Consider the following 23,416-nt stretch of genomic DNA (forward strand, 5'->3'; position numbering starts at 1 on the left):
GTTCTTTATATATTAAAAGTATCGTATGCTCATAATTACTTTTTCTGAAGAGACTATTTGCTTTCTCTACTACTATTTTCTATCCTTAAAGATAATAACAGTTTTTTGTATAAATTACACAGCAAAAAAAAATACTTAAATTTGAAGGTAATACGCTAAACCATATTTCAGTAACTTGAAGGAATAAGTGTTAGCTACAATAAAAGAATAGTATGTATTTGAATCTTAAGATTTAACTTGTTACCAGCCTGCCACCCAAAACTCGTGGAGATAGATATTATTTAACTTCTAAGTTATATTAACCTTCTTTATGAATTTGACTTGTAGCATTGTATGGCAATTACGTTTTCTATTCTAGAACATATTGAAATTAAAATCTCTAACAAACCTCTCCAACGTTACAATTCCACAATAAGCTAAGCCAGCAAACAACAAAAAATAGGACCACCAGTAGAAGGCAAAGCACCAATCAACAAAATAATGAAGAATTGTAGCATTGCTGGAATATATATATATATATATATAATAACTGCACAAAATAATGCATGGTACATATAGACATGATATCTATTAACATTATAAAGGCCTGTCCACCTTCTCTATCGTCTACAACGGCGTCGTTTGGATCTCTAACTATGACTCTACGACTGCAACCTCATCCATGGGTGGTTTTGAAGATGGGATCTTCAAGGACGATCAGACCCATGAGCATGCTCTCCTTATTTAATGGATTTTTGTTTTAATCTTTACTCTGTTTTGTGCTCAAGTGTTTCTGGTTTGTTTGTTTTGCAGATACATGCAACAACTTCGAAGTATTTTAAGGCAAGGTATGATAAATTTGTGAAGGAAGTTTCATCGTATTTGAAGAAGGTGGATTACAGCCCAAAGGAAGTGGCTTTCTGTTTTTGTTCCCCATTTCCTTTGGGTTCAAACCTGCCCCCAACATTTTTTCATCTTCCCCATAATATCATGCAAAAAAGATCACAATATCATAAATGGATACCTTATTCGAATCAACTTCTAAATTTTTGTTTTGAGTATTTTTGCAGACAAACAGTTTTGAATTAGCTGTTAGGCGTGCTAAAAGAGGAGACCTCCATGTGCATAAGAATAATGTCTAAGGTTTATGACTTTTTATTTTAAATTTGTGATTTAAGCCATTATACATCAGCAGCATATAAAATTTTAATATTTTTTCATTGCAAATACAAATAGAGATGCTCATTTGCAATGATTTGTGTGACCTTGGAAGTCAATAGCCAAACAGGTTCTAGCGGCTACTGAAAGTTTCAAACACTAGGAGAGGCTGGAAATAAGTGGTTACAAGGAAAGACGGATGCCGTGAGGCAGTTCACATTCTGGTTGGCTCGTAATTTTTTTTATTTTTTTTGCAGTAACGTACTTGACTTTTTTCTTTTAATTTTTGTTCATAATTATCACATTTTGAGCTTCTCAATAACGAATATGGTCATTTCCAAGGTGAAGCTAAAATTTCTAAGTCAATATTTGATGTTATATGTGGAGTTTCTGGCTTTGTACCGCAAATATCAATATTTGATGTTATACAAGATTGATTAATTTTCATTGAAATACCAGATGCAATTTTGGGTGCACTTGAGGCTAAATTTGAGATATGCAATTAGATATTACTGAATCCTTTTCAATTCCAAATTATGCATAGGGTAGAATGTAATAAATTATTTAACTCTTATGCATCAAATTGGTTATTAATTTTTCCTAAACTGTACCTGAGCAAATTAATGTAAAGCTTTGGTCATTGTCATGGATTGATGACCCTAAATAATTGTGTTGCTTTGTTGATATAGAGGATTTATTTTATCCTTAATCTCTTTCTTTTCTTTTTTTATTTTATTTTTTATTTTCAGATTAGATGGTCATGAAGCAGAGTTGGTGTAACTTTTTCCACATCAAGGGTGGTTTACATAATTGACACGATCAATTGCATTCCATCTTCCAGTGAATCAAAGCCGAGTTGACATTGTTATGTTGATGTTTACCTTTCTGTCTACTTTTTTCTTTGTTTATTTTGTTGGAACTAAGAACATTTTATTTATTTATTCTTCATTTGTATATTAGCTTACATATCAAATCATTTTCTCTTCATAATTCACTTTGATAGTATGCCTTTTTTTGGAATTGTTACTACTTTTATCTTGATTGCGTATGATCACAAGCTTACGGAGTTCACATCTCTCCATTTTAGATTTATTGTAGATTATACTAGCCTTAGGAATAATGAAATATAATACAGATTGGAAAGAAATCACAACGTTTTCTTCCCTGAAAGTCTAAGCATCAGGTAATTATCATAGCATGTAATGCTCTTTATTTTCCTGAATATAGTTATCTAATTTTGGAGCATTAATCTCATGTTATATATAAAAAAGAGACCAATATAATATTGAATCAGAATTGTTTTATTGGCCATCATGCAAATTGTATAATTAAACGGATGGTTGCAATTTATTTCTAGATAAAGTGTTAGAATATTTCCAATCTTTGTAAGGAGATATTAGTTTCAAAATCTGATGTTGTTAAGATTTATTATTGGAATAATTATTGGAATAGCATGTTAGATTTTATGTGAAGATCCATTACTTGTAGAAGAATTGTCAATAACTGTATCCATTTTTTTAAAAAATATTTTTTACTTTCTCTCTTTCTCCACAAAATTAATTTGTATCTAATTTTTGTAGAATCTAAAAAAATGATTTAAGATCTCAAAATAAGTTATATTATTGAAATTAAAAATGAGAGAGATATTAAGAATGATGTAACACTATAACATCCACTAAAAAGGTAACTAAGATCTCAAAATAAATTTTTCTATTAAAAATACTTTTAGAAGTTAGAAATACTTAAGAAAGATATTTGATGTATTTAAAATGCATAATAATATTGAAGTGAAATTGTAACTCAACTTTTTATTGTGAATTGCTTCAAGCCTTAAACTGATAATCAAATGGCTAGAGTGTTTAGTTTGGCATGTGCTTTAATTGATTTCAGGTCTTGCAAACTTTTTGGAAGTGCTCATTTATATACCTTTTGTATGAACTCAACTTTCCGGTTCTTGGGAACAAGGACTCCTCAAGCATTATAAAGGAGCATAAATACTGTGAAGTACTCCTGGATGAAGTTTTTTTAGATAATGAAATACTAACTTATATTCTGTTGTATCCTGGATGAAGTTTTTTTAGATAATGAAATACTAAAGAAAAAGATAATAAAATTTTGTATTTCATTAACTTTATACTTAGTTTAGATAGAGAATTTTAACTGAGGAAAATAATTTATCTGAAAATTTGGATTTTTGTAAATCTAGAATTCATTGCTTTTCTTGATAAATTTAAATTTTTGAAATTTTAAAACATAATTTTAAACAACTAAAAATGTGGAATTTCAATTTCCTTCTAAAAGGTGAGAAATTGAAGTTCTTTTTTTATAAAAGAATCTTCTAAAATCTTAGCGTATTTTCTTATTAACTTTCATCATCTCTTCTACCTGAAAGTTCTCGAAAACCTTAAAATATTAAAAATCTCTAACTTTAATTTTTTTATCTAAACACAAAATTTTAAAAATAAAAAATTTCAATTAAAATATTTAAAATTCTTAGAATTTAAAATTTCTTAGAATTTAAAATTCCCCCATCTAAACACACTCTTAGAAATTTATTGAAGAGCATAGACAAAGCTAAAGATAATGAAATATTAACTTTATGGATTTCATGAACTTATAATCTAGTTATTAATTAGTTATAGTTACGTAAATACCCAACCATGAGTATCCTACATCGGTCGTATGTATTGACATAATTTATGTAACGAGGCTTCTCAAGCAATAATCCTGTTTCCTGAATCAAGAATCATTACTGATGATATGGCTAAAGTAAGAAGAAAAAAAAACCTTGCATACACTTATTTTTTTTTTAAAAGCACAAGACGTGCTAAAAGAGAAATACACAATAACACATAGTCTTATACTACGCACATCCCCGAAAAGATTAAGAGCCATCAAATAATACATGAGTTTGGCCAATAAGAAAGAAATGAATCTTATTCTATACTACCTGCAAGCTGCATAAAATAAGATACACTTCCTCAACAACCGTAAACCTCTCCAATACCGCATAAAATAAGCTTTGAAAGGACAAAAAACGAAGCTCTCGGGTTTGCTTGCCACTGCTGGAAGGGAGTTGTAGAATCCTTATGGAGTGCCTTCAACCATGTTCATGTGAAAAAGATAATTTTATGTCATAACCTCTCACGATCTAATTGATGGCCTTCAAAAATAATAGCATTGCGTTGCAGCCATATATTCCACAATATGGAGCCACCCCACCAACCACAATCTCTTGTATTTACCCCCAAGCGAGTCATGAGTATGTTGCCAGAAGTGATCCGTTGCAGATTCTGGGAGAGCTGAACTTGCACCAGTGACCATCTTTTTCAGATAAGGTGAGAAACCGAGCAGGTGAAAAATAAATGGGACGTGTCTTCCGGTTTCTCATTGCAGAGAACACACTTAAGCTGGTGATCTAGCAATTGTATATGCCTTTTTTGTAAATTCATCCTTGTTGGGATCCTATAGAGAAATATTCTCCACATCAAGAAAGACACTTTTGGTGGAATATGAATTTCCCATAGCTTTTTGAATATGTCCACCTTACAAGAACCAATTCTCAAATCATTTAAGGTCAAATATGCCCGGTTTAACCGAAAATAATGTTGAATCATCTTCTACCCAAAACCAATGATCCTCCCCCTCCCTACCAATACTTCCCCTCTCTAGTAAGGACTCAAGTTCACCTACCAAAATCTTTTCGCATTCAAACCACACTCTTCTCCACTTGAGATCCCACACCCACATATTGTTAATCCACCTACCCACATATTGTTAACCCCTTGCATACACTATCTACACGTACAATGTTTTTATCCTGTCCAAAAGATATTTACTTCCTTATAGTAAAATTAGGTCTGATATATAGTACTACGATTATGACAGTTATATTTTGATTCCTGTAATCCAAGACCTGCCATATCTAATAGATTTTTGGCGTATTCTATGTCAGCCATGAACCAATGGTGGCCATGGCTGACATATCCCCTGCTAAATCAAACGATTTAAATTTCTTGTTCCTTCTGACCAATGTCGCCATCATATATGTCTCCAATCTTGACACCGTGCATGAGCATGATATGATATGCACATAATTTTTTGCAACTAATAAAATTCAGGTTAGAAAATTTGGAAGCTTGTTGAACCAAAACTTGCAAAGAATAACAAATTACAGCATGCCGAACATTTAATTGAACAACCATTTCAGGGAAACTGCATGTTAGGCTATTGGTCAAAAACAACTTTGTATCACTATCACCACTTGTACAAAAAAGAAACCCATGGCTTTTTGACAAATTTAATATAAGCACTTGCCATTCAGAAGTTTCTCTGGCTGATGAGGCAAGGTACTTAAAAGAACATATTTATACAATTTGCATTCATTTTTCAAGACAATTCTACTCAAACACCAGAAATCAGATATTTAACAGGGAAATGTATTGTTGGGATACAATTAAGCAAACTTGTTTCATTAACTTGACCTTTCTTTACAAGTCTATAAAGTGCCTCAAGCAGGCAAGGAGGCTGAGAACTACCCGTTCAGAAGACAAACCACTAAAATAATAACAAAAAAAGAGTAATATAATGCAAATTTAGAAGATGTAATGCTCAAAATCACCTCCCTTCAGACTTCACCAGCTGTGAGAATACCCTACTCATTGATACACCAGACAGATCATCCAGACTTGTAGCTTCAAATTGTGCAGCAGAAACACTTACTTCATGGTTGAAATTGTTGACCTGTGGAGAGAGTTCACCAATCATGTTTGTACTATTTTCTTCAGGATCACCTTGAACAACCGCCTCTTGAAGTTGGAGAGCATACTCCAAATTCCACAAGACATCTCCCATAGAAGGCCTGTCAACACCAAAGTCAGCCAAACATTTTTCAGCCGTTTCTCCAAACTTCCTAAGAGAATCTGGTCTGATTTTCCCAGCAAGTGTTGGATCTATTATTTGCTCCAATTGCCCTCTTTTCTGCAATTTCATGCTCCATTCAGCCAAGTTCACCATTTCTCTAGGAAGGGTTGGATCGATAACAGGTCTAGCACAAAGAACCTCAAACAGAACCACCCCAAATGAATACACATCTGACTTTTCCGTAAGCTGTTGCCTCCTGAAATACTCGGGATCAAGGTACCCAAAACTCCCTTTGACAGCTGTGCTCACATGTGTCTGATCAATTTCAGGCCCAGTCTTCGATAGCCCAAAATCAGCAACTTTGGCCATGAGGTTTTCATCAAGCAGGATATTTGCAGATTTCACATCACGGTGAATAACGGCCTTAGCATAGCCAGTGTGAAGGTAATGCAGTCCTCTGGCTGCTCCAATGCATATCTCAAGTCTCTCCTTCCAACTTAAGCTTGGGAAACCTGAACCATACAAATGGCTTTTGAGAGTTCCCTTCTCCATATATTCATATATCAATATCATCTCATTCCTTTCATCACAATATCCAATCAATGATACTAGATGGCGGTGGCGGAACTGAGAGAGCATCTCAATTTCAGTTCGGAACTCCGCAAGCCCCTGCTGAGACCGAGGATTCCCCCTCTTAACTGCAACTTTAGTACCATCATTTAACTCTCCCTTGTATACTTTACCAAAACCACCAATGCCAATAACCCAACTCTCATCAAAATTATTTGTAGCCTCCTGAACTGTCACAAAAGGGAAGCGATACCCAAAGTTTGAAGCAGCACTTCCTGTTGTGGCATTAGAATATTTACTTCCCATGGTGTGAGAAGTTCCATCATTGATTGATAAGGGAACCCATGTCTTCGAATGCCCTTCTTTTTCCAAACGTTTTCTTTTCCTGCATAGTAGAAAAAAGAAAACTCCAACAATGACCACTGCAAGAAATGCCCCAACACTCACACCCACTATCAAGCCAACTTTCTTAGAACCTGAACCAGAAGTACTAGACAAAGGCACAGCTGTTGATGAGCTGAGACTACTCACAGAGTTGTTCATTTTCATTATTTCCAGCCCATTCAAAATAGCATTAGGATAATTGCTATTCACAGTAGAAGGGCCTATGCTTATGAAAATTTTGGTGCTGGCAGATGGGGCTGTAATCATATCCTTAAAAAACGGAGCAGCCAAAATATTATTATTTATTGTACTAAGATCAAGATCCTTGGCAACAAACCAGGAGTTAATGTAAACATTGAAGTACAGTTCATTGAGACTTTTGCTGATTATGTCACAGAAGTGAAGTCGAACAAGGTACTGAAATTGAGGCTCCACATCAAACTGCCAAGTCACATTGAAATTACTTCGGGGATCATCGGCTGAATTCATCTGTGTTAGAGTACCATAAACAGAAGGTGGAGCAGTATTTTCTGTTGGCCCACCATCTACATATTTCACAGCACCTATATTTGTAAAATTACGGGCCAAGTTAGGTTGTATAAGGAATTTCTCATCAGGAACCCAAGTTCGTTGAAGTGTGTCACTGCCGGAGGAGATGGTTGGACCACCCATGTTAACCCTGAAAACTGTCTCCAGTGCCTGTGCAAACAAGCCAGAGTAGCTTCCTGCTGGATTTAGGGTGTTAGCATCATCAATAATGAGGTCATCAGGGACCGAAACAACTTCAATGGCATTCACGAAAGCAATGGAATTGTCGGAAGGGGAAAAGGTGATCACAAGGGTGTCTGAGGTCACATTTAGAGAGTACTCCTTCATAACAGGATTTTTCTGCACACTAAAGTCACTGAGAAGATTATAGTTCTGGGTGGAAACAGCAAATTTCGCAGCACTCAAATTGTACTTCTCATATGCAAATGGAAAGAAATAAAGACGGATCCAATGTCTCCCCTTTTTGTTAATAGGAAAAGTGTACTTTGAGGGTGCAGTGAAAATTCTAGCTGTTGAATAGAGAGGCGAATCACTGGTGGAAGTGATTGATTTCAAGGAGGTACTGGCAACAATATCTTGTTGTGTGGAAAGGAAATTCTTATAGAAACTATCCGCTGTGAAATTGCGGCTATCTATTGGAGTATTGGTTGGTGATCCACAGTCTATAAGGTAATTATCTGTAGGAACAAAGTTGGCAGAAAAACATACCAAGGGCAAGATTGATAAGACACAGATGAACAAGCAAATTTCTCTGCAATCCCTCATGTTTATAACAATTTATTCTCCTTTTCTCTCAAATTTTCTCTTTTCTGCCTTATGATTTTATCAAAGGAAGAGTACCGGTACATGCAAGAAAAGAAAAACAAAGCAATGAATTTCTACATGTCAATCATAAAACTAAAAGGGTGGAAAACACAGAGAACAGAATGAAAATGAAAACCGATTATTAAACATTGCACCTTCAAAGTTTAAACACAATACAATACCTTGAGAGCTCCACCAGAACCAAAGAGCAGAAGTGCAGAACGCAAATCTGAATACCCTTTGTTGAATGGAAAGGAATTCAATGCAAATGATGAGAGCCGAAGATGAAACGCATGCCAACACGCATCTAGCTCAGGACAAGCTGGTATAAACTGATGACAACGTTAGTAATTAATATATAGTCCTTTTTTTGAACGAAATTAATATATATAGTCCTAGATTCTTTTGTGCTCTACTTTATTTATTTAAATAAAAAAGAAAGATTAAATAAAGAGAGAGAAAGAGAAAAGACTGAAACAAGGTCAAAAGGGTGTGCACAAGATTGAAATTGAAAAACCGCTTATGCTTCAGATAGATGACCTGGTTTTTGAGGTGGAACCATGATTCATGTCTATCTGGGAATAAAATAATAATAAATAATAAACAATTACAATGGTTTGAAATTGATGACATAATCTTATGTTTCTTAATTAAATCATTCAGATACGAATCTTAATCTTGGGATCAAATAAAGAATATAAGAGATTCATATTTAGTTTATTATGGATGCTTATGATTTTCAATGAATATTAGTCATAATTTTTTATGAGTACTGTTTCATACTAATACCAGACTAAAAAAAATATATAAACAGTAATAAAAAAGAGTTAATGATTCTGTTATGCAATGATATTGGCAACAGAGGAGATGAGATGAATGTTTATTCTGCCATTACCATATGCTTGTGGGCTCGCTTTTGCTGGCAGTGACCATCAATGAACCGAAAAAAGTTGGTTAAATAGTGACCGAATATAATACGATATCAACAATCTTATGTCTCTCTCAATTAATATATTGACCTATTTGAATTTCAGACTCAGCTTTTCATTAACAACCAACTACTATTATTAAAGTAAGTATTTTTAAATCCATCCAAAAACTGATGAAAACGACATAGGTTTATTTATTGAGTTACACGACGTTATTATTATGTTTAATAAAAAATTGAATTCTTAAAAGTACTCTATCCGATTCTTTTTATAATAAAAAATAAATAATTTATCGAGAACAATAAAAATAGATAAGTGAAATAATTTTAAATAATAATATAGTAATTTAAATTTTATTCTAAAAATACTCATGAAATTACATGAGTTAAGTAGTGACAATATTTTTAAAAAATAAGTAATGATAATCAATCAATTGGTTTAAACTTATTTGATGAACTAAATATTTATTTTAATACAATAAATAACTTCATATTTTTTAATGTATTTGTCTAAATTATTTTTGCTTAAAAAAATAATTTTATATTTATTTTAAGAAGTAAATTTTTATTTACTTCTTAAAAAAACACTTACATAAAATGCTTATTTTAATTTAAATAAACTCACCCATTATTTGATGAAAGTACATACATCTATTTGCATATAGAATGAGTGAACATCTCATTATTAGAGTTCTCTTAAGAAAAAAAATATCATTATTATAGTTCAATGTAAATTAAGGTATAGTAGAAAAGAATGTAAACTAAGATATAAAAAAGAAATTAACAATTAATACATCTAAAAGTGAGTTTATGTTTCTTATATTTATAAAAAAAATAGATCTATTTGTTTTTATATAAAGGATCATACGAAATATTATTTAAAATAAGATATTTTTTTTGATAATTTTCTCAAATAACCATTTTTATAATTGGTCTCAAACCAACATAGAAGAGAAGAATTGTATTTGAACCCTCGACATTGACATAAAATTTGTCAAACCTACAAATCTCACGATTCATAGATAAGGAATTAATATTTTAATGATTAATATAATAGCCAGAAAATGAAAACGTTGAGCTATGAGCAAGATATTAATACTAATATCTTCGTGCAGACGAGGGTAACCGTAAGAAACGGGCAATGAAATAAATTATTAAAGTGTAATCAAAATATCGTAAAATTGAAGTTTTCTCAGTGATGGCCGTTAAGAAATGAAATTCCTTGAAAATTGGAAAGAAATATTTTGGAGAAATGGCATCGGTTAAAGAAACCGATTGTTTTATTTGATCATTTTTGTAAAATTAAAATATACTAACTTGTTAATATATTATCTAATCATATTTAATTTTAAATATATTAAATTAAATATGTCGTTATTTGTATGTTATGTGTTAATAATTTTGATTTTTTATATTCTAGAATTATATGTGAAAGAAAACTGTTTTGTTAACACAGTATTAATCATGGGAATTTAATTTTATATTTTACTATTTTTCACCTCATGGGACAGTTCACATAAAACATTTAGGTAGTACTATGTTTTCGTTACAACGTAGAGGCACGTTTTCTCATGCAATTTTGGTCAAAGTAAAAATCGCATTAATCGAGAAAACGGAACATTTAATTTCAAAACAAACTAGAGTATTAAAATATCAATATAGTAGTATTAAAATATATATTACACACATGATAACATATAAGGGGAAGAAATTCAGTTCAAATCTTGTTATGAATTTTCAATTGCTAGTTATTTTATAAAAATGTTATAAATTTATTAAAGAGAAAGTAATACACTAGTATAATAGAATTTACACTATTTTTTAATTATAAATTTAATAACTTCTACAGCAAATATATTAAAATTATATTTATAATAATTTTTATGAATTGATAATGTAATTTTTTTACAATGACACTAAAATTAAACTTTATTGAAACTCCTAAATATCTTTAACTTCTATTTTTCTTCGTATTATCATAGGAATTAAAGATAATATCCAAGATTTTTAATAATTTATTTATTTTGATAAATCAATTGAGTTACATTTTTTGAATTTTTTTATTTTACATTTATTATTTTTTTCTTCTCATTATCATTACTTAAAAAAAACAAGGGGTTTTTACTGCACGTCCTTCTGTCTTTACGTCAAAATCATCCATTATTAATTTTCTTTGCCCGCAAGTATCACATAATACATTAAGAAAACTAATTAATTAAAAAACAGAAAACAAAATTAACAAATTAAAAGGAGATAATAGGATGCGTATGGGGAAGGTGTTATCAGATGAATGTTGGAAGATGTGGTGGCCTGCAACAACTTCCTCGTTATGAGGTGGACAATCTCACGTGAAATCAAATCAAATGCTCATTTTCTTTCTTTCATTTGCTGAAAACTAAACAAAAGAGTGTAATTCATTCACTACCCAACAAAAAAGCGAAATTGGGAAATACGAAAATGAAATAAGGATATGATAGTTGAATTGTTGGGGCACGTACCAGAACAGAAGCATGCGTGTAGTGCCACTTGTCCACCTGGAATATAAACAAAGAAACAGATAGAGATAGAAAGTGACAATAAAATGTCATATGCGTGGTATGACACATGCAGTTTCCACTATCATTGATCCAACAAATAACAATCTGGGATCCATATAATCAGTTTGTGAATAGCTTTTTTAAAAAATAGGTGTATATAGATAATAGATTGTGGGAGGGAGAATTTTGTTTGTCATAATAGTTTTTTTTTTCTTGAACAAAATTGTTTTCATTGAAAAATATATTTATTGTAATTTTGATAGATATTTTAAAAGGTAAAATCTCACATTATCAAAAGATAGTTTTGTCTCATTAGTTTATGCATATATCTTGTGATGTGAGCTATCAAAGTGATTAGCAAAAAATGAAAGTCTTACTCACCATAAGTTTAATTTGGATCATGTGCACTTGCTGTAGTGCAATTATGCAGATTTGATTCCTCCTTTGTGTGTAATATTGGATTGTGCAAATTTTTTACTTTCTAATTTAATAAAATCCTTTTTGAGATTATTTTGAACTTAAAATACAAAAGCTTGGCGGAAAATCCTTAATTTTAATGTGATAGATTTTGATTTGATTCAATCACAACAATTATGGGATTTTCCGATTTAAACAATCATATGATTCCCTTCAGTCCTGTATATTTGAGTTTTCCTGACCAAATTTTACACCCCGAAAAAATTTCTCTCCTCTTTCGTTTTCTTGTTTGTTCCTGGGTTTGAAATTTTGCCTTATCAGATTTGTTGTCTCATCATGTGATGTATCCCAAGTGCATGTATACATCTTTAAAAATTCATCATTCGTGATCTTCAACATCATTTCGAATAATATTTGGGTTAGAAAAAAAACAATTTTTAATAAGATTAGTCTAATTTTCATTTTTCTTTATGGACTTCAAATTTCATCTCCATGTTCAACTTGGCTTGAATGAGAGACTTTGACGGGTAATACTTGAGTTGATCGGGTATGGATTCGGGTTCGGGTTTTCCCCGATAACCAAAAGTCGGGTACAGGTACGAGTATGAGATTACTAGACCCGTTCCGACCCCGAATCCGAACCCACCCCACCACTTAAAATCTTTAGAATTTTTGCATAATTTAATCAAAAGACATATAATTTTTATTACTAGTTAATTTTATTTTAAATTTTTTACATAATTTAATATTATTTTCTTAACTATTTATGTAGATACACGCGTTATAATAAATTTATTGATATATAAGTAGTTAAAAATAAATGTTTAACAATCAATTTATTTTTTTCTAAAATCAAATTTTTAATATTTTTTTACAAAAGAAGAAATATTTTTCTAAATGGTGTGTGGAATGGGGTTGGGGATACCCGATACCCGACGGGTACGAGGATGAGACAATAAACTCAAACCCGTCGGGTATCGGGTACGGGTATGAGGATATATTGAGGAGTCAGATTAAGGGATTGGAGAGACAATATCCATACTCAATCCGCGCCATTGCCATGTCTTGACTCATTACAATAAATAACAATTGAAAACCTTTCTTTGTTGTATTTTCTCCTTTAAGTTGTTTTATTGCAAAAGAATAATCAGCTTGTCACTTGTAAAAAAAACATTTTTATCCATATCAAAAACAATATGAAAGGAAACTAGTCTGTTTTTTTTTTTCTTTTTGGATTTCAATTTAATCTCCATTTCTTGTATCAACCGAATAACTATCTTCAAAACGACAAAATGACTTGATTCGTATTTTAGCTTGAACTTCTCAAGCCAACCCTGGGAATGGTACTCAATTTATGAGTGTCTATCCTGCTACCTCCACAAAGTCACACTGATACGATATTTCAGAAAAGTTAAGAAACTGTATCTTTAGAAATCAACAATTTTGATATTAGTGAAACACCCATAATTAATAACTTCATGATTTGAAATTTTGCTAGTTTGTGACTTTGTGTCACTTGATGTCTCCCACTGTTTTTATCTTTTTTATTGCTACAGACCTCCCACTTTTTTCTAAGTTAACTGAAAGGTACTCAAATTATCTCTTGGAGATGTTTGATTTTACTAACTTCCCAAAGGCATTTTTTTATTAAGCCACTGTGGCAAATCCTTTTAAGTGCATGCGGGGGTGATCTCTCTTATACTTTGTTTTTATAAGCAGTGATCTCTCGTATACTCACTCAACATTCTATTTATTTGATCGATATGGTTGATTTTTTTTTTCTTTTGCTACAGGATGTGATATGGTTGATTTTCGGACAAACAAAAAACCATTATTGGGTATGATCTTTCTATGTTGTTTATGTAGTAGTTCCCTTCGCCATCATATGTTGAATGTATTTAGTTTAGACTTCTAGAACAATAATTCTATGGGGCAAGTAACTTATATTGGATTTTATTTAATTGGTCAAATATAGTGAATATTAATTAAGTATTAACAAATGAATTTCATTTACTTATTTTCACAGGGAAAATGATATTTGTTACGAACGTATTTTTTCGTCAAAATGACACGAATTATGATTTTCATCAAATTGGATTTTTCACAATTTCAATAGGAAAATGCTTTGTTGGTATGAATGATATTTCTTGTATTTATTAATAAACAAGGTTACAAAGAATGTTGTGTCATTTGATCTAAAAAATACGTTCAATTACACATCAAAATTTAGTAAGTTTTATACATAAATCCTTGGTACATTTAGAGTGTGTTTAGTTTGTATTTTTATTTTTTATTTTTATTATTTGATAACTGTTTTTATTGTCAAAAGATTAGAATTCTAAAAATATGTTTGACCTGACTTCTTATTTTTTTCTTTCAAGAAATAAAAACACTGAAAATGGATTTTTAAAAGATAATATATTTTTATATTTACTTAAAATTATATTTTTTGTCACCGCGTTTTCATTTTATCAAAGATGAGTTCCTGATTTCAACTGAGAACTCTCGAAGCGATTCTATTGTTTACAATTGTATTTGAAAAAATATTTTCACTAAAAATGAAAATATAAATCTAACCAAATACATTTCTATCATCCTTTTCTATTCCCAATAGAAATAAAAACAAAAAACAACCTTACTAAATACCTCTTACAATTTCGGGCGAATACTCACAAAGTACTTAGTTTTCTTGCCATGTCTACCTTTGTCACAAAATTAGGCTCTTAAATGAAACAGTGGTGGAACACTAGTTTACAAATTAGACAGGCCCAAGTGGTGCGAACGAACCTGTATTGGCAGCCGCATGCACATTGTTTTTCATTTTACACCAGAAATTTATAATAAACCTTTCTTTTGTCGTCTCGGACCCAAACCAATCCGAAGTATTATTCCTCTCTCTCTCTCTTCCTTTGTAGCTTTCACTTTCATTTTTCTGGTTCCGATTTAGGGCTCCCGAACTCGGTCTTTGACTCAGAACTAGCTCTGATCTGCTTCTCAGGTACTCTCTCTTCCTCTCTGAGTTGATTCCAACTTCGATCTACTCTGCTTTTCACTTCATCATTTCCTTCCCTTAGATCCTCGTTACTCTTCCCTCATTCCTTCGTAACTCTCCACGCTTTTGTTCTTCAGCTTCTCCAGCTTCGAATTTCGTTGTAGGTTTTTATTCCTAACAATTAGTTCGATTCAGCGAACTGAAACCTATAGGTTGCCATTGGTTTGTAGTGTGGCGTGTTTCTCTGTGTAATGATTTGCATGCTGTTTTTTTTTATCTGCGCGATGAGAAAGAATTTAGCATCTCGCTGTTGAAAATTTAACGCGGTTTAGTTTTTGTAACTTTTTGGTCTTGAATTGATTTATCAGTGTGTCGGCAATATTTTTTGGCAATGGTTTCTGCTTCGAATTTGTTTTTTCACGCCCTGGTATCCTTGTGAAGAAATGAGATGTACTTTGGAAGTTTATTTAGGGTTTGCACATCGTTACTAGAGGTTTAAGCTTAGCTTAACACGTCTTTTTTTTTTTTTTTTTGTAAACAAGGGAGTTGAAATATGCGTCGGTTGCTTTTTCTATAGTGTTTAAATTGTGATGCGAACAGAATATTGCGCTGCGCTGTGGTTAATGCGATTGCCGGAGTTGAGACTACTGTGACATGAGTTGTGGTGAATGCATCTGTTTTTTTAAAACAAAATCTGGAACGCGTAGACCTTTGTTGTTGCGTTGCAGGTGTTGGGATTATGCTGTGTTTTTTTTTTTTTTTGTATTAATGGAAACAACGCCGCAATTGTGGGTTGATATGGTTGTGGACAATACTGCAACTGCAATACTGGTCTATTCTAAGTGGAACAACAAATTTTATTTTGATGTCAGAAAGTAAATAAGGTGTAGAATAAATAAATGTACCGACTATGTTGTTTAACAAACTGTCGCGTATGGTATAAGTTTGTTAGCTTTTATAATAACCTTAAAAGTCTAACCAAAGATAATTTCTGAATGGATGATAGTATATTTTTTTTATGTCGATTTTGCATGCCTATTAAATTCATAAGTGTGTAGTATGTTTTTCAGCTTGTATTTATTTTGTTTGTTTGTCTTGAAGTTGTGGATGTTTCCATGTTAGTTATATGGAGAGATAACCTGGATTTATAGAGAATCTTTAGTTACAAGGGATTAAATGGTAGAACCTAGATGAATTTCATGTTAGTTTGGAGAAGGGAACAGGATTCTGATCGGAGAACTTGTCAAATGTGACTCTCTTTTTCATTTTAATTAGTTTGCTTTAGTTTTTTGTATTATTGGATGCTTAAAAGTTACTGTATTGCATCATGTCTAATATTGTCTTTTACGTCATGTTATTTTAGGTTGTTATTTGGTTGCAAGGAAACACTTCTCAGATTGTTCTGAGGACTTTGAGTACAAAGGAGGACCATTTTCAGCAAGGGATGATTTTTGGGTTGACCTTTTGAAATTCATGTGATGTCGGGGTTACTTAATGTATTCCCTTATGTCCCAAAAAGCTTTTCCCCTTCCCATCCTTGTTTTATTTTTTTTCTTTTGGCAATTATTTTCAGTATTTTATATTTCTGTTCACTCTTTTTTGCGTGGTCATGTCTACTTGCTGTAATGTTGTATTTTGATTTGTTTTCATGAAAAACTCTGATTTTTCTCTTGCTAAATTGAAGTAGACGGCTTATATTAGGATTTATATGATTTCCGTTCTCAGTTGTGAGTTACAAATTCCAGCTTGATATATTTTCATTTCTTTGGTATATGATGCATTGCATACATGCATGGTAGTATGATGCGTTGAGTTTTTTAAGAGGATTACATGGTTAAAATCTATCCCCACACATCTATATATATATTATGATTATTAATATTTTAAATCATAAGATGTTGATTGACACTTTTAGATTTTATTCTTTTTAGCATGCCTATCTTAACTTTTAATCTTAGCAGAGTTTTCCTTGCAGTCTTCTCTGAATGGATCTGCTTCAAATCTTCCAGATGGTGCTGGACGGTCTTTTGCTTCATCGTTTTCTGGTCAGTCTGGTGCAGCCTCCCCAAATTTTCATCACACTGGTGGGGAGCTTTTACTGGATTTACTTTGGAAATCTTTTCATGTAGTTGTATAATTGTTAGGTTATTGCTGCAGGAGCTATTCAAGGATTGCACAATATTCATGGGAGCTTTAATGTTCCCAACATGCCCGGTACACTCACATCAAGAAACTCAACTATAAATAATGTACCATCGGGGGGTGTTCAACAACCCACTGGAAGCCTTTCTAGTGGAAGATTTACATCCAACAATCTCCCAGTTGCATTGTCTCAGGTATGAGAGTAATAACTGAAATTTTGAGCGTACTCTCACCTCTTCATTCTGTCATTGTATTTTTTATGTTATGTTATTTACTGTTTCTTCGCCTGTCTCAATTATATTTGCAGCTATCTCATGGAAGCTCCCATTCAGGAATCACCAATAGAGGAGGTATAAGTGTTGTAGGAAACCCTGGATTTAGTAGTAGCACAAATGGAGTTGGTGGTTCTATTCCTGGGATTCTTCCTACATCTGCTGCAGTTGGTAACCGAAATGCTGTTCCAGGATTGGGAGTAAACCCAATTTTGGGAAATGCAGGTCCTCGAATCACAAGTTCTGTGGGAAACATGGTTGGAGGAGGGAATATTGGAAGGACTGGTGGAGGATTGTCTGTGCCTGCTCTCGCATCTCGTCTAAATTTGGGTGCAAACAGTGGATCCGGTGGTTTAGGTATGCAAGGACCGAATCGATTGATGAGTGGTGTGCTTCCACAAGGTATGCATTTTTAATGTTACAAGTTCTTCTTATATGGAATATTTGTATATGAAAGAAATTTACCTTAATGTAAGCATTTTCTATTCCCCCTTTGCCATATTAATTCAAAATCTTTTTTTTTTGTATTGTAAAAAGAAGTGGGCAAATATTGTCATTGGTGAGTGAAATGGGGTACATATTGTCACTTGATGAATGGCTGCAAGCATGGTAGTTGAATCGGGATACAAGTCATGAATCGGAAAGCCTATATTTTTAATTGTGAATCGTAAGATTCATGATCAGTAATAATACTCACACACATATCAGCCCAAATTCATGATTAATAACTAAAAAACATAACTCTAGGATCATTTTAACATAAAGAAACATGAGAAATGAAAACACACACACACACACATATATATTAAGCGTTTGGATGTCAAATAGCTAACCAAGTGTCATATAAGCTTCAAAACAAACACTTTCTACATAATAACAGGGGACCACCACTCAGCTTGCAGGCATGTGTGGTTGCATTATTGCTCAACCAACACATTAAGATACAAAAAGAGAGGACACAAAGGGTGGGTCACTCTCTTTTCGCATTGCATGAATAAAGAGGAGAATAGAAAAAACAAGGTAAGAAGGAGACATGATTTCATATCACATGAACAAATATGTCTTGCACACAATGGGGACAGGTTGGGTCTCTTCGGGGGGAGAAAATCGGCTGGTTCCCTCTTTTTACACAAGTTTTTGGAAAAAGTATTTTTTAGGGTTTCTGAATCGGGCCACACATGACCTAACATGCTTTGGGTGCGACCCATTTTGAACCAGAATCGTGCAATTCTAACACGATTCATGTGATTCGGTGTGCGATTCAGGCACAAAAATGATACGTCTCATGAAGAAATTATTTATTTCTGGGAGTAGAATCCTCAACTATTTTCCATGTTGAGATTCTGACTCTGGTTTTTGGGTCTTCACCGCCAATTCAAACACACTGATAATGAATTGTGTGTCTGAATTACACAACAGAGCATATATTCATATTAGAAGTCATAATTACAAGAATATAACCTGCCATATTTACTATATTGCTATAATTAAATATTGATAATTCCCATCTCTCAGCCATATTTGCTATTTTCAACATTTATATCCATGTGAAACACAACTAAATTCTTGAAGTAAGAAGCCAAAGGCTGTAACAGGGGTAATGGGAGTTTTGAAGATAATTTCCATATGTCAGCCATATTTACTCTGGCCACTATTTTCATGTGCTTTGCAATAGTGCAGCCATCAAAGACACCATGGGTTGTTTAAAAGTGGGACCCCTCTGAACCACATTATACTGCGATGTGGACTGGTGGACTGTTGTCCCCTCTACAAGAGCAGCTAGTCTGCAATTTTCACTTTCTAAGATTTGATAATGTGGGTTGATATTTTGGCTAAGCTTTCTGTTGCATTAATTGCTGCTTGTTCGCCTGCATCAAATTTGTTGGCTCTGGTGGTGTCACTATGCTATTTCTTTCATGTATTGATATAAAAAGGGTTTCTTGATATGACATGTGAATGTTATGTTACTATGACAGCAAAATTTGATTGAAAACAACTTAAAGAACTGCTGGTTGTTTTGAGATTTATATGAATTGCATGATCAAATTGTTTGTACGTTTCATGCATGTTGAATATATAATTTTTTCCCCTTTAATAGAGTTGACTGTGGTAACCAACATTTTCTTGACGCAGGATCTCCACAGGTAATTTCAATGCTAGGAAATTCTTATCCTAGTGGGGGTCCACTTTCCCAAAGCCATGTTCAAGCAGTGAGTAACTTGAACTCAATGGGGATGTTGAATGATGTGAATACCAATGACAGTTCACCTTTTGACATCAATGACTTCCCTCAACTGACAAGTCGTCCGAGTTCTGCTGGAGGGCCTCAAGGACAGTTGGGTAAGTGATGATAAATGTTTTTTTTTTATGTTCGATATATTTATGCACCTTGTACAATAAAGAATGATATGATATATACAAAATAAATTTCAGGTTCTTTACGAAAACAGGGTCTTGGTGTTAGTCCCATTGTTCAACAAAACCAAGAGTTTAGCATTCAAAATGAAGATTTCCCAGCTTTACCAGGATTCAAAGGTGTAGTATGCCTTATACTTTGGAGTGTAAAGAGTATTCTTAGAGAGATGGGTTTTCTGGATCTGTATGCATGTTTACTTTCAGTGTTTTGTTTTATTACTCTCTGTATTTTACTATTCTCTGTATTATTTCAGTGCTTGGCTTTTGATTGGTTGTGATAGGTGTACGTGCCCCTGCTTTCTGTCTTAAGTTAACCATCCGTATTATCTGTTATACATTTAGTGAGGATGCAATATTGTGTCTAAATTTTATAAGGAAATTAATTACTTCTTTGGTTTGTGCTGATAAGTCTTAGATTGCTTTGCTGGAAATGACAACTGTGGTTTTTAATTATTTTTGGTTACCTCTGTTTATTTACAGAATTCTACTTAGTCAAAGTTGCTCAGTTGACTTAAACATTTGTTTCTTACCATATTATTTGTGCAGGTGGTAATGCAGATTATGCTATGGATATGCACCAGAAAGAACAACTTCATGACAATGCTGTGCCAATGATGCAATCTCAGCATTTCTCTGTGGGTTACATTATATAAAAGACAAAGAAATCTTATCTATATACATATCCTTTTGTACAATATTTGATGGATCAAAACACTGTTCTCATTTCTGAACTTTCCGTGCTTTCTATCTGCAGATGGGAAGGTCAGCTGGTTTCAGCTTAGGGGGTACATATTCATCACATCGAGCACAACAGCAACAGCATGCTCCTTCAGTCAGTAGTGGCAATGTCTCTTTTTCATCTGTTAACAACCAGGATCTTCTCCATCTACATGGATCAGATATTTTCCCATCTTCACATTCGACCTATCATTCACAGGTGTGCAAGTTTTGTTCTCGTTGATGGAACTTGTTTTTGTAATGAATAAGCTCCCCCCTCCTTTCTCTTCAGCTTGTCTTTCAAGATGAGGTGCCTGATGCAAATAAAATTACATGTTTCCTTCTGAAACAAGTATTTCTGACATTCTAATCACTTTTGTATTTTGGTTTAGACCAGTGGACCTCCTGGCATTGGATTAAGGCCGCTAAATTCTCCAAATACAGTTTCTGGTATGGGTTCGTATGACCAGCTCATCCAGCAATATCAACAGCACCAAAATCAGTCCCAGTTCCGCCTTCAAATGTCAGCTGTAAATCAGTCTTTTAGGGATCAGGGCATGAAGTCTATTCAAACTGCACAACCGGCACCAGATCCATTTGGTTTGCTCGGCCTGTTAAGTGTGATCCGGATGAGTGATCCTGACCTGACGTCTCTTGCTCTTGGAATTGATCTTACTACTCTGGGGTTAAATTTGAATTCATCAGAAAATCTTCACAAGACCTTTGGGTCTCCATGGTCTGATGAATCAGCTAAGGGCGATCCAGAGTTTACTGTGCCACAATGTTATTATGCCAAACAGCCACCTGCTCTACATGTGAGATATTTACATTATGTTTTTTATAATTTCATTTCCCTATTTTCAAACCTTTTCTTTGGGCTAACTTTTCATTATTGCATGATGCAGCAAGGTTATTTTTCAAAGTTTTCGGTGGAAACATTGTTTTACTTATTTTACAGGTGGCTTTAAAATCTAAATATCACTTGCTTTTTCATTGAATTGCTTGTTATTTTATAATTAAATATAAAAATAATCTTCTTTGCAGCATGCCCAAAGATGAAGCACAATTATACGCCGCCAGTGAGCTGTATGCCCATTTCCTCCAATCTGTCCTTTTTGTTTCTTTTTTATTTTTGGATGATTTGAGCTTGCTTCTAATTTTTATAATTTGGGTAGAATTACTCGATGAGTGGTTAATTAAATAATGTGTGGTTAACACATTAACCACTTATCTAGTTTCAGTATTCCTAAACTAAAAATATGTTGACAAATTCCTAAATTTAATTCTCTGAAATTGTTTTCCCAATTCAATAATTTCTAACGAGGTAGGGGTTGTTGCTCGCAGTTACAACAGAGGTTGGTTTTATCACAAAGAACATCGTTTGTGGTTTATAAGAGTTCCCAACATGGAGCCGCTGGTTAAAACAAACACATACGAGAGAGGATCTTATCACTGTTTCGATCCAAGCATATTTGAAACCGTCCGAAAGGTTAGCTTTTTTGAATATACTCTGTCGATGGTGTTTGTGAACTTTTCCTCCTATTAATATTGTTCTGTTTTTTAGCCTCTAATGTAGAACCTCCTTGCAGGATAATTTTGTTCTTCATTATGAAATGTTGGAAAAGAGACCACATCTGCCTCAACTTTGAGGAGGAAACAAAAACCTTTTATTGTAAAGTTTCAATTATGGATTTAATGTCTTGGAGTCATTTTGCAGCATTAGAATTCTTCAATTTGGCGTTTCTTCCAATCTGGTCGCTTTAGTGATCCAAGCTAGTATTTTATTTTTCCTTGCCTTAATACAAACAATAATTAGGATACGTAGGATAACCTAGCTGTCTGACAAACATGTTTTTCTGCCCCTTAGCTAATGCACACAGGAAGAACACCTGGATCGAAAATGGATGTACTGTCTAGGAGTTATACTCCACCTTCCGAAATAATTATCTTAATCTGAATCTGTTACAATCAGAGATCTAAAATTGAATTGACCAGCTTGACCATGAATTATGGAATCACGGGTTTTGAGGTAGCCACCATGATTTTAAAGGTATCCAAAAATGCTCCAGGTAGATCATAACTGGTGGAAGTAAAATTTGGTCGAGTACTAGTCTAATTGGTCTAAAGCTGATAAAATCAGTAGCTGTAAAATAGTTGAGCTTTTTTTTTTAAAAAAATGATCTTTTGATTTATTCAAAAATATTTTTAAATAAATAGATGTTTATGCGTGAAATTTAAGCATGGTTTTTTATTGTTTGACTATTAATTATGGATTTTTCATTTTGTTAGACATGTAAGTTTTTTAATAATTTTATATTAGGTTTGTCACTAACCATATTATGTAATATTTAAATGTGTAATTTTTTCCGATTTGAATGAGGTTGAATTGATGAATCATGAAGTAGTATATTTAGTATTTACTGTTAAAGGTTTAATTTAAAAAAAATGGTTGGGACTACGTGATAGGGATTTTGAAATAGTTTGTTTGTAAAATATAGTTGTCTTTCTTTATGCAGCCTTCTGATAAAGCATTTGAAAAAACGATTTTCCACGTTTTAGATATCAGATTATGCCATCCTCCTCTCACCTGTAACGACCAGCTTATTGTATTGCCTTTTTGGGGTCTATTATTAATTTATTAGTATATTGCAGTTTATGTGAGGGTATAATAATCCCTGATGTGTAGTCT

The 23,416-nt window shown here is 33.0% G+C and overlaps 2 protein-coding genes, 1 long non-coding RNA gene and 1 other non-coding gene across 12 annotated transcripts; 2 read left to right on the forward strand and 2 right to left on the reverse strand.

Moving 5' to 3' along the window:
- The first annotated feature begins 559 nt into the window (after positions 1-559).
- On the forward strand, positions 560-2,135 carry LOC114378098. 2 transcript variants are annotated; one of them, XR_003659255.1, is made up of 3 exons: positions 560-1,122; positions 1,260-1,361; positions 1,887-2,135. It is a non-coding gene; the product is annotated as an uncharacterized LOC114378098 (long non-coding RNA). The 2 variants fall into 2 exon arrangements; XR_003659254.1 differs by having other exon boundaries at positions 560-1,361.
- Positions 2,136-5,404: 3,269 nt separating this feature from the next.
- LOC114380485 (receptor-like protein kinase HERK 1) lies at positions 5,405-9,288 on the reverse strand. Of its 3 annotated transcripts, XM_028339565.1 has the most exons (3): positions 9,203-9,288; positions 8,490-8,629; positions 5,405-8,316 (listed from the first exon to the last, which is right to left on the reverse strand). In XM_028339565.1, exon 3 carries the CDS (start codon positions 8,266-8,268, stop codon positions 5,755-5,757), a length of 2,514 nt encoding a protein of 837 aa, XP_028195366.1. In that variant the 5' UTR covers positions 8,269-8,316; positions 8,490-8,629; positions 9,203-9,288; the 3' UTR covers positions 5,405-5,754. The 3 variants fall into 3 exon arrangements, with proteins under 3 accessions (XP_028195366.1, XP_028195368.1, XP_028195365.1); XM_028339567.1 differs by lacking the exon at positions 9,203-9,288 and having other exon boundaries at positions 5,405-8,312; positions 8,490-8,941; XM_028339564.1 differs by lacking the exon at positions 9,203-9,288 and having other exon boundaries at positions 8,490-8,941.
- A 5,705-nt stretch (positions 9,289-14,993) lies between these two features.
- LOC114379933 (probable NOT transcription complex subunit VIP2) lies at positions 14,994-22,709 on the forward strand. 6 transcript variants are annotated; one of them, XM_028338770.1, is made up of 15 exons: positions 14,996-15,187; positions 16,545-16,677; positions 17,157-17,265; positions 17,339-17,517; positions 17,631-17,673; positions 17,788-17,997; positions 19,729-19,935; positions 20,029-20,130; positions 20,557-20,645; positions 20,765-20,947; positions 21,120-21,542; positions 21,633-21,685; positions 21,772-21,813; positions 22,072-22,216; positions 22,317-22,709. In XM_028338770.1, the coding sequence occupies exons 2-15, from the start codon at positions 16,660-16,662 to the stop codon at positions 22,374-22,376; spliced, it is 1,863 nt and encodes a 620-aa protein (XP_028194571.1). In that variant the 5' UTR covers positions 14,996-15,187; positions 16,545-16,659; the 3' UTR covers positions 22,377-22,709. The 6 variants fall into 6 exon arrangements, with proteins under 6 accessions (XP_028194570.1, XP_028194568.1, XP_028194571.1 ...); XM_028338767.1 differs by having other exon boundaries at positions 14,995-15,187; positions 17,157-17,226; positions 17,631-17,997; XM_028338766.1 differs by having other exon boundaries at positions 14,997-15,187; positions 17,631-17,997.
- Positions 17,185-17,265, reverse strand: LOC114380623. Its single transcript, XR_003659798.1, has one exon. It is a non-coding gene; the product is annotated as a small nucleolar RNA snoR35 (small nucleolar RNA).
- Positions 22,710-23,416: the final 707 nt, after the last annotated feature.

Source organism: Glycine soja, chromosome 12, assembly GCF_004193775.1.
Source record: "Glycine soja cultivar W05 chromosome 12, ASM419377v2, whole genome shotgun sequence".
Lineage (NCBI taxonomy): Eukaryota > Viridiplantae > Streptophyta > Magnoliopsida > Fabales > Fabaceae > Glycine > Glycine soja.

What these genes read in the sequence shown, in the direction of transcription:
- LOC114379933 (XM_028338766.1), top strand. An exon ending in GAGTGGTGTGCTTCCACAAG is followed by an intron (nt 17,998 to 19,728) that starts GTATGCATTTTT and finishes TTCTTGACGCAG; the next exon opens with GATCTCCACAGGTAATTTCA. An exon ending in AACAGCCACCTGCTCTACAT is followed by an intron (nt 21,543 to 21,632) that starts GTGAGATATTTA and finishes TGCATGATGCAG; the next exon opens with CAAGGTTATTTTTCAAAGTT.
- LOC114380485 (XM_028339565.1), bottom strand. Translation starts at nt 8,268, where the DNA reads ATGAGGGATTGCAGAGAAATTTGCTTGTTCATCTGTGTCTTATCAATC.